The following is an 11,533-nucleotide window of genomic DNA, read 5'->3' on the forward strand; positions in this document are numbered from 1 at the left end:
ATGTGGGCCACTGCCAAGGCAGCTGTGAGAACTGCTTCCACAAAAGGCAAACACCTGATTCTGTCCTTCTGGAAGACTGTGATTCTATCTTATATCCTTCTGAGCACAGGTGCCAAATATGGTCATGTGAATGTTTACTTGGACCCAGAAAGCCCTTTTGTTCCCCTGAGCAGTGATGCAGATGGGTTTAAAGAACATCAATCAAAGCATTTTAGCTGCAATGGAGAGTTCTATCAATATCAGCGGAAAGTCTAGGACATGAAAGAGATTTTAGCCAAATTATGAAAAGTTTAAATGCCAGATTGAGGGAAATGGCTTGTAATCTGAGTTTTGGAGGCAAGACCCTGATAACATTTGAGCAGAGAGTTAATATGATCAAATTCATTTTTTAATCATCATATCAGAAAAGAAATCTGGTCTACAATATATGTTGGAAGGAAGGTGACAGAGGATCCAGATGGCTGGGGGATTGATCCTGATGGCAGGAGGTACTTCTGAGACTGCTGAAAACAGAGCAGCAGCCTGACACTGAGGGGTGACCTTGTGTGACCTCTAGTGGAGAGAACTGATTTGTAATGCATTGCAATTACTTCAAGGTTTCCTGCCTGAATACCCCAGTCATGATTAAGCTCAAGTTTAAGTTGTCATATAACAATTTCTAAAGGCCATTCGAGACTTTCTAACAGAAAGTATGAGCACATTGAGATAGTTTTAACAATGGTAAGAAAAAAAGTAGAAACTGTGCTTTTTCAATAAAACATTCATCTTTTCTCCTTTGGGATTTAAAAAAAAGATAAAAGTGACTTTTACACTGAAAAATAGAGAAAATAATTTTTGAATATTTCCTTTCCTAAATTGTCTGATGGTATTTTCCATATTGCCTATTATTGATTACACAAACACAGGGACATACACAAACATTCAATCACTTTTTCCATCTTTTATTCCTTCTTGGAATATCCATTCTCATCTCTTTCATCTGTTTTTCAACCTTGCTTTCTTTATACATTACAAAGTCTGCTTCTTCACTGATAAGCCCTCCTTTTTCTTACTTGCACTCCTAGGATTTGAATGGTGTAAAACAAAAATGGAGCAATATTCACCTTTCTGGATAAATACGTATCTTGAAACTCCTTTAATCTTTAGCTGTTAAAGAACTGAAAACTCTCACATTACAGGAAACGCCTGTGAAGTGTTAGGAATGATGACACCACTTTTTCAGGTTGTCTATAAATGTATGCCCATAAAATGAAAAAAAGAACAAAGGAAAACATTCACTCAGGAGTAGTATCTTGTTTCTAAATGTCTTCAAGTGTCTCTGGTCTTCTCTTGAACACTTTTTTTTTCGTCTACAGCCTCATATGTTGGAACAAGCAAAACATACCTACAAATACCTTGTGAACTTGAAAGCCTTTTGTTACTGGGAAAAACAAACAAACAAACAAACAAAACCCTTTGGTTAAAGCACAGAAATTCTTTCTCCCCGATAAACCAGCAGGCAAAATGTAAAGCACATTTTTGAAATTGTCCTTTCTCAGCATGAATAAAATAACGGTATTGCTTATTAACCCAAAAAGGGTAGCTAACTGGACCATAATTCTAATCATGAGTATGAAAGGGTTTCCTCCAGCCAAATGCTAAAGTACAACTCCCTGTCTCCTTAAAAAAATTTAAAACATCTTTCTTCCTTTTGTCTCTTCAGGAAATCAATTTCTAATAATAATGGTTTTATGTCCCCAGGGCTTCCCTGGTGGTGCAGTGGTTAAGAATCTGCCTGCTAATGCACGGTATGCAGGTTCGAGCCCTGGTCCAGGAAGATCCTCCATGCCGTGAAGCAACTAAGCCCATGTGCTACAACTACTGAGCCTGCGCTCTAGAGTCTGAGCCACAACTACTGAAGCTCGAGCACCTAGAGCCTGTGCTCCACAATAAAAGAAGCCACCGCAATGAGAAGCCAGTGCACCACAATGAAGAGTAGCCCGCACTCACCACAACTAGAGAAAGCCCATGCACAGCAATGAAGCCCCCACTCCTGAAAAAAGATAATAAAATTTTTTAAAAAAGGGTCCCAGACCAGATGCTATTTCATGAAGGTGGTAAAACTATTGCAAGTTTTGCCAACTGTAAGATTCTTAAAACAATTTTCATCCAGAGTAAAAAGTGGCATGACTTTTTTGCTTTTGAGAACCATCACCCCTTTCCTAGCGTAAGCACGCCATGAAGAATCCAGAGACACAAGTCAGAGACTGCAGAAGAAGAAGACTTGAAAGTTGAAAAGAAAACATTTGTAAGTGACTCAAGAAGCTTAACTACTTGGAGTGTTTGTGAGTCTGAATTTCAGAGTTACAGAGACAGAACTAGAGGGGTGTTTGAAGATGCGTGATATGTTCTCTTCCTTAAATCTAGAGTGTCAAACTAGCAAAAATGGCAAAATTCAATAAATGCATAACCATCTTTTATCTGGTAAACTGTGCAGGAGATTTCAGGGTAGTAGGCGAGGGGGAAACCAGAGTGCTGCTGACTTTGTTGCTGTTTTCATGAGGAGAGAAAATTCATTACGTGGATGATACTATGAAGAGTCTCTACCACTTGACAACTATGTGAACTTTAACATGAAACTTAAGCCTCACTATGCCTGACTGTAAAATAGACCATGTGTTAGTTTTTTATTGCCACTGTAACAAATTATCACCAACCTACTGGCTTAAAACAACACAATTTTATTATCTTACAGTTCTGGAAGTCGGAAGTCTGAAATAGGATTCACTAAACTAAAATCAAGTTGTCAGCAGAACTACATTCTCTCTGGAAGTTCTAGGGGAGAATCCATCTCTTTGCATTTTCCAGCTTCTAGGGGCTGCCCGAATTCTTTAACTCATGGCCCCCTTCCATCTTCAAAGACAGCAAGGGCCAGTCCAGGCTTTCTCATCCTGCATCTGACTCATAGTCTTCCTTCTTCCATTTATAAGGACTCCTGTGATTATGGTGGGCCCACCAGATAATCCAGAATACTCTCCCATCTCAAAGTCAGCTGATTAGCAGCCTCAATTCTATCTGCAACCTTCAATCTGCTTGCCAAGAAGCAAAGCATCTTCACAGGTTCAGAGGATTAGGACGTGGACATCATTGAGAGCCATTATTCTGCCTACCACAGAGCTCATAGGTTCTTGTGGGAAATAAATGAAATAACATTTCAAATAACAACATAACATGCAAAATGGTTATATATTGTTTATAGAAAGCCCTCAATAAACATTATTCACATATAAAATTTATAGAGAATATAGACATGACTCCCTAAACATAACCTGGCTAACCGCATTCAAAGTAAACCCCAATGTATATGATGCCTAGGTTTTCTTTAAGGTCCTTAACCAAACCTTCCTATTTATGTCCATTACATTTTGAATCACTCCCTTTTATATCTCCTTTATACTTCAGGTTCAGTCATATGATGGATTGAAAACATCCTCACATACGCTTTCATGAGGTCATTGTTTTGGCAGTGACAATTGCTGAAGGGAAGTTGCCGACTTGCTAGAGTTAGCACAAAGACACAGCTACTGAGCAAGCAGGACACGTCTCCAAAGAGAAGTCACACATAGAACATCAAGCAGGAACCTCTAAAGGGAAAATTGGGAGCTCCACTGCTTTCCATTATGCTCTATTCAGTTCTGAGATCTAAACTGCTGCTGATTTTTCATCTTTTAATCACTTCACACAAGTTAAGTGTCCTTGGGAGACACTACAGAGGGTAGCACACATCTCATCCCATTGATTCTAAATTAATTTGATCTTTTAACTTGCAGCTACTGCACTTCTTAAGCTGCTAAAAAAAGAAACCATCTTAGGGTGACTTTCTTTCTATACAGTAGAAACTGTGGGTTTTGGCAAAATTACATTTAATATTTATTTCAACTCGCATTGAAATATAACTTTGACTACATACAAGAAATTTTTCATGGAAATAATAAAAACATATAAAAGTAACATGTAGGAATAAATTTACTTTAACCTAAGGACTTTGTCTAATGCTGTTTAAGACATAAGTATAGCCCTTCAAAGGGTATCAACTCCTGCCTCTGGCAACTTTTTCCCTGGAGACTATGATCATTAATTTAAAAGTATGTATACATAAAAGAGTCACCTCACAGGAAAATAAAAGAATAGATGGGTTAGATTTTTCAAATCGATACCAGAAATCTACCCAATGAGTATTAAAATAATAAGGTAAATGCTTTATTGAAGTTGAAAGAGTCACAATTAGTACTGCTGGTATCTAAAAGATTTTTTAAATCTCAGCTATCACTGCAACTATTACATGTTATTAGTCAGTATATTGGTGACCAAATAAGAGATCTATAAACTTCATAGCTATGAAGAGAAGCCTTGACAAAAATATTCTGGGTTAGGCTGACTATATAAAATAAGAAACTACTGTAATTTGTATAGACTTCAAAATATTTAACTCTATATTTATAATTCTTATCATAAATCAATAACTACAAAATTAAAATAAAATGGGAATAAATTTCAGAGCAAGGATAATGGGAATTATTTTTTTCTCTTGAAAAATTTAAATAAGAACTCCCCTAATAAAAATTATGTATTAATTAGTCATGAAGGGCAGTAAAACTAATTCTGGGTAGGCACCAGAAGACCTGTCAGAAACAAGGGCGCTGATCATTGGCAAGTCGAGTGACCGCTCTAAGCCTTTGTTTTCCTCTCCTCTATAGAAGGATTTGTTATTTGAAGCTCTGAGAGTTCATAAAGACACTCATTTTACTGCGTAAAATACTGGAGACCTACAAAATGGAAATGGCTTCAGGAGGAACAAGCAGGATTGGCACATCTATGTTCTTTCCATCCCACTATGCTGTCAATAAGACTCCCAGTGTTCCTACCAACCCTCAAATGCCCCACTTTTTTTGTCTGGGGTAAGTACGCTAAAAACAATGGCAGACCCTCTAGGTTTTCCCCACTCACTTGGAATACTGCAGAGTGGAGGAGGAGGCACATTGCTTACAGCTATCATGTGAGACAAAATGGATGCTGGAAGAGAAGACATGGGTATCTTGACGGCTCAAAGGCAGCTGAGCAGAGGCTATTTGAGAGGCAAATGACCACTCTTTTCCTTGAGGAATCACAAAGCAGAACCCTCAAGGTACTCCCTGATAGGTTGAATATTACGGAACCTTCATGTTCACAGTTCTTCTACGTGTGTGTACAGCATTCTGAGAGTGAAACCTAGACCAGGAAGAATGATATTCTAGTCTAGTAGAACTTATGAAGGAGGCTTTGTGAGCCACAGTGAGTAGCAGGACTGAAGAGGGAAATAGGAATGTACAGGCAGATATAGCAGAATCAATAGCACACATGAGTCTGGGTTAGGTAAAGGAAGAATTCATGTCATTGGTCTTCCATTGTCCAGAGCCTTTTTCACCTTGCTAAATGTCTACGTTGAGTACTTTCTGAAGCAGCAGCAACAGGATATTTAAACTGCTCTCCATGGCGACATACACAGAGTAAAACATACCTTCTAACAATCAGACACCAATAAACTCACCATATTCTGCTAGAGCGTGATATATGTTTTCCTGATTTTCTGCTGCTTCATAATAGTTAAGCTCATTACAGTGGCTAGGATTTAGAATCTTAATGTATCTTTGATTTTTGTGCATCATATCTGAAGGCCTTTAAGAATATTTTCTGGTGTCATAACTATAATGGGTTATGCACAAAAGGACTGTGACTGACTCCTGAGTCTGATATACAGTGATAACTATTTATAGATCAACTTCATCTAGAAAACTTTAATAACCAGAATTGAAAACTTTAGTTGTATTACAGAAGTAATATTTATCTTGCAACAGTTCCTATTAAATTGCCTCTGCACAATAAACTTACTTCACCATAACTGTTCAGTTGAGTATATTTTCTTGTCCCCAGTTTCATAAACCCTGGATTCAGTGTAGACTCAAATTTGCTGAGGCTCATTATTGCTTTTAATCTTGTATTTTTTCCACACTAGCCAGCTACCTTTACCTGTATGGCTGTATGGCTCCCACCTCAGAATGACACCTAGCCATCCCAACTGTAACCCCTTGGGAACTCCTATGCCTTCATTTGACAGACTGTCCCAGATCCATTCTCTTCCCAATCTTACATTTAAAACTCAGAGAACCAAGGACATCTTTATAAAAGTTAATTATAAAGTACTCCTGCATTTTTCATGGATTTTAAACAGATGGGGCTACTATGTTAGATTTTTCTTTTCTTTTTTTTGCTTTGCCAAGTAGTTTTGATCAAACGAATGTAAGAAAAGAAGTTTTCTAAGGCCCAAATTCAGACATCAATTTCCTTTCTGGTTCCAATTTCATAAGTTCTTATTTTTTGTTTATTTTCTAGTTCTTTTCCTTTCTTTTCTAAATTTTCACCTTTTCTCCTTTCTATATATCATATACAAAAAGACTGTATGCCCTGAAAGGTAATTAACATCATAATAATTTCACATCAAATTGGACCTTTCTTGAAAACAACTGAAAAATATGTATGCGTGTGTGTGTGCATATATATATATATTTATATGTATATATATATATAAAGTGACAATGCAAGTAAACAAGAACAGTAAGGAAGAAACAGCAAAATAAGCCATTAAAAAAGCTTACTTCATGTTATTTAAGTCTATGTAATCTTCATGATTTTGTGTGAACATCTGTTAGTATCTGCTGGTATATGTTCAGAGAGAATCCAACAAATCACAAACTCAGCTTCCCCCAAATGTTTTTGATTAGTCTTTGCAATATATTCTGAATATTCTTTAAAATTTATTCCAAGAACAATACCATAATCACTGATTTGTCTTTGATGGACAGATGTATGAAATTTTTTGTCCGTTCCTGGATATTCCTCAGACATCTACTCACTTCTCAAACACTTACTTGTAAAATTATCCTGTGCAAATTACTTAATCTGTCTTAGCTTTAATATCCCAATCTACACAGTAAAGGTAATGATAATACTTCATACAAATGTTATGAACATTAAATTTAAAAATGAATATAAAGGTCTTAGCACAGGTTCTAGATATAGTAATCACTCAATTATCATTTTTACTAGTAATAATGATATTATTATTATTGCTGAGGTAAACCTTTAGAATTTACATGGATTAAAAATGTTTAAAATACATTAAATAGTTTTTCTCAAACATTCATTTTATATGGATTCAACCCTTCCTGCTAGTCCACAGTAGCATATTACAGGTTTGTTTCTCTAGATACAGCTTAGGTATCCATCCCATATCACAAAAACCAATAATAATAACCAAATTTACCATGAAAATTTTCTATAGACTATTAACATTTCAAATGAATTAATTCCAGAGAGAAGAATGCTTTAATTAAAATTAAAGCAATTCAATACATATATTTGTATTTTACAGTACAATTATCAAAATATTTATACAAATTAAAATTGGTTAGATACAAAACATTTATATAAAATAAAGTGTTACATATCTCATAATTGGCCAATCTGTCCTTTGAAAGGACAGTCTATAAATTACATATACACATGCCTATAATAACTGCAAAAAAAGGAAATCATTAATATATAAATATATTTATATATGTACATATTTTTTCAGGTGAATGATTAAAAATAATATTCAAATTAACTAGAATGTATATAATCTATATATATTCTTACCCCAATTAATAAAGTACAATATTTATTTATTTATTTATTCATTCATATATGGAAATGTATGGAAATGAAACATGGAAATTTGTACACCTACTTCAATTTGTGTCAAATTTGCTAATAAAAAATGAGTACAAAAATGAGTACACAGTTCAAAAATATTGTCATTAACTTATGACAAATTCTGTTGTTTCATTTATTGTAAATTGCTCTGAGGTGTAATTTTTATGTCCTCCCAAATGGTAACTTTTATTGTGAGATAAATTCATAAGCAATTTAAACTCCAACTGATAAGTGGATGACATATTGATAAATACATTAGTAAAGAAACAAATCTGTTTTCTGGACCCAACTGGCAATGATAAATTGGTGTACATGCATATGAATATCTATTTATCTATCATGTATAAATAAGATACTACCTATAACCAAAAAATCTTTTTTTTTTTGATTTGTGCCAGTCTCTTGCCCTACATGGACCTAAGCAATAGTCCATTCAGGTACAAATATTCACAGCACTTGCCATAGATGTACATATTCTTTAAGTGCATATTAAATTGCAATCACTAAAATGTGCTCTTCTATTTCAATGGGTTATTTATTTACCTGAAGAAGGGAACCAAATTTCTCAACAGATGTAGCTAAACACATTTGTATAATTTGTTACTCTGCATTTAAGCTAGTTTCTCCAGAGCTGCACTAATCACTGCAACTGTGAACTAAGACCTATTTTGAGTGTTTTATTCTGGTATATTTGTAAACTTTATTTATTAGGAAAGATAAGTTAACAAGATAAACTTGCATGATTTAATAGAGGATCTCAAAGATTTAACAAAACAATTTCCCTGTCAGTCTAGAGATCCACAAGTATAACATATGTTATATCCAAGTAGCTTAATTAGATGAATAAAATTAACTAGTCACATTTCCAATGCTTGTGTAACCCTTAGGTCAGTCATTTAACTCTTAAACAGCAAATCATAGAGAGTCGACAAGCAAAAGCCTGAACAATCACAGAAAATATCCCCAAGTACTGGCAAAGTGGATCAATGTTTGACTCAGAAACTAGGAAACAAGAACAAAGAAGAAGCAAGAACTAAGACTGATAAGCCACTCCTAGCTAAGAGCTTCACCAATAACCAATGGAAAGAAATGAATCACTTACAGTAAACCATAGAACTCTTCTATGTATATTATTATCATATGAAAGTTCAAGCAGACAGAAGTTCAGATGCCATTTCAGCCATTAACCTGCTCTGCCCTACATGGAAAGTTATTTACAGGCCTCAATTTCCTTGTAGGTAAAATGGAAATATATCTATCCATAGGATTATTTTGAAGGATGGAAAAAAATAGAGATCACTTAATGCAGCTTGTTGAAAACAGTTGTCCAATCAGTATTAGCTCATCTTTCTTAGTCTTCTCTATATGTTTATATATTTATGTTCCTGTTTAGTGACCATAATAGCTCAATCTTATAGGACTTGTTATAAGAATTAAATGAGGTGAGTTCACCTTCTCTCATGAAAACACGAAAATCACAACTAACTGCTGAACAACCACCAACAAAAAAAATGCTGGAACCTACCAAAACAGATATCCTATATCCAAAGACAAAGAAGAAACCACAGTGAGACTGTAGGAGGGGCACAATCATGATAAAAAATTAAATCCCACACCTGCCGGGTGGGTGACCCACAAACTGGAAAAACACAAGTTCTTCCACAGGAGTGAAAGTGCTATGCCCCACATCAGGCTCTCTAGTCTGGGGGTTTGGTATGAGGAGGAGGAGCCCCCAGAGCATCTGGCTTTGAAGGCCAGCGAGATTTGATTGCAGGAATTTCACAGGATTGGGGGAAACAGAAACTCCACTCTTGGATGGCACACACAAGGTTTTGTGCACACAAGGACCCAGAGAAAAAGCAGCGACCTTATAAGAGCCTGGGCCAGACCTACCTGCTGGTATTGGAGGGTCTCCTGTGGAGACAAGGGGTGATGGTGGCTCACTGCAGGGACAAAGTCACTAGTGGCAGTAGTTCTGGGGACTACTTATTGGTATGAGCCCTCCTGGAGGCTGCCATTTTCTCATCAAGACCTGGCCCTGCCCAACAGCCTGTAGGCTCCAGTGCTGGGATGCCTCAGGCCAAACAACCAACAGGGAGGGAACCCAGCCCCATCAATCAGCAGACAGGCTGCCCAACATCATCTTGAGCCCACAGCTGCCCAATAAACATACTGCTTGACATGGCCCTACTCACCAGAGGGACAAGACTCAGCTCTACCCACCAGTAGGCAGGCACTAGTCTCTCCCATCACGAAGCCAGCACAAGCCCCTTAGAACAGTCTCATCCACCAGGGGGCAGACAGCAGAAGCAAGAAGAACTACAGCCCTGCAGAATGGAAACTGCAATCACAGAAAGTTAGATAAAATATGATGCCAGAGGAAATGTCCCAGACAAAGGAACAAGACAAACCCCAGAAGAACAACTGAGTGAACTAGAGATAAGCAATCTACCTGTAAAAGATTCAGAAAATGATAGTAAAGATGATCCAAGATCTTGGGAAAAGAATGGAGGCAAGAATAGAGAAGATAGAAAAAATGTTTAACAAAGAGCTAGAAGATCTAAAGAACAAACAAACAGAGATGAACAATACAATAGCTGAAATGAAAAGTACACTAGGAGAATAAATGAGGCAGAAGAACGGATAAGTAAGCTGAAAGATAGAGTGGTGGAAATCACTTCTGCAGAGCAGCATAAAGAAAAAAGAATGAAAAGAAATGAGGACAGTCTAAGAGACCTCTAGGACAACATTAAATGCACCAATATTTGCACTATATGGGTCCCAGAGGAGAAGAGCAAGAGAAAGGACTGGAGAAAATATTTGAAGAGATAATAGCTGCAAACTTCCTTAACATAGGAAAAGAAACAGTCATCCAAGTCCAGGCAGCACAGAGAGTCCCAAGCAGGATAAACCCAAGGAAGAACCCACAGAGACACAGAGTAATCACATTGACAAAAATTAAAGACCAGGAGAAAATATTAAAAGCAACAAGGGAAAAGCAACAAATAACATACAAGGGATTTCCCATAAGGTTATCAGCTGATTTTTTTCAGCAGAAACTCTACAGGTCAGAAGGCAGTGGAACAATATATTTAAAGTGATGAAATGGTAGAAATTATAACTAAGAATACTCTACCCAGCAATGCTCTCATTCAGATTAAACAGAAAAATCGAAAGCTTTATACACAAGCAAAAGCTAAGAGAATTCAACATCACCAGACCAGCTTCACAACAAATGCTAAAGGAACTTCTCTAGGTAAAAAAGAAAAGGCTATAATTAAAAACAAGAAAATTATGAATGGAAAAGCTCACCAGTAAAGGAAAACATACAGTAAATGTAGGAAATCATCCACACACAAATACAATACCAAAACCTGCATCGTGAGAAGAGGAGAGTACAAATGTAAGCTATTGGACACACATTTGAAATTTATTAAGACCGGCAACTTAAAATAATCTTATTTGTATATAGACTGCTATATCAAAACCTCATGATAACAGCAAACTGAAAACCTACAATAGATATGGAAACAAGAAAGAATAAGGAATCAAAACACAACACTAAACTTAGTCATCAATCATGAGAGAAAAGAGGAAAGAAAGAAAAAGACCTACAAAAACAAATCCAAATGATTAACAAAATGGCAATAAGAACGTGCATATCAATAATTACCTTAAAAAAGGTATTTCATGCAAATGGAAATCAAAAAAGCTGGAGTACCAATACTCATATCAGACAAGATAGACTTTAAAATAAAGACTA

The 11,533-nt window shown here is 36.2% G+C and overlaps 1 protein-coding gene across 1 annotated transcript in view; it reads right to left on the reverse strand.

Annotated features, from left to right (window-relative positions):
* The window catches only part of CNBD1 (cyclic nucleotide binding domain containing 1), a 417,888-nt gene extending 411,891 nt beyond the window's left edge, over positions 1–5,997 (reverse strand). Inside the window, 2 exon segments of the mRNA XM_057736982.1 lie at positions 4,987–5,074; positions 5,908–5,997. Coding sequence (XP_057592965.1) covers positions 4,987–5,074; positions 5,908–5,997 — 178 coding nt within the window.
* Positions 5,998–11,533: the final 5,536 nt, after the last annotated feature.

Source organism: Hippopotamus amphibius, chromosome 5 (assembly GCF_030028045.1).
Source record: "Hippopotamus amphibius kiboko isolate mHipAmp2 chromosome 5, mHipAmp2.hap2, whole genome shotgun sequence".
Lineage (NCBI taxonomy): Eukaryota > Metazoa > Chordata > Mammalia > Artiodactyla > Hippopotamidae > Hippopotamus > Hippopotamus amphibius.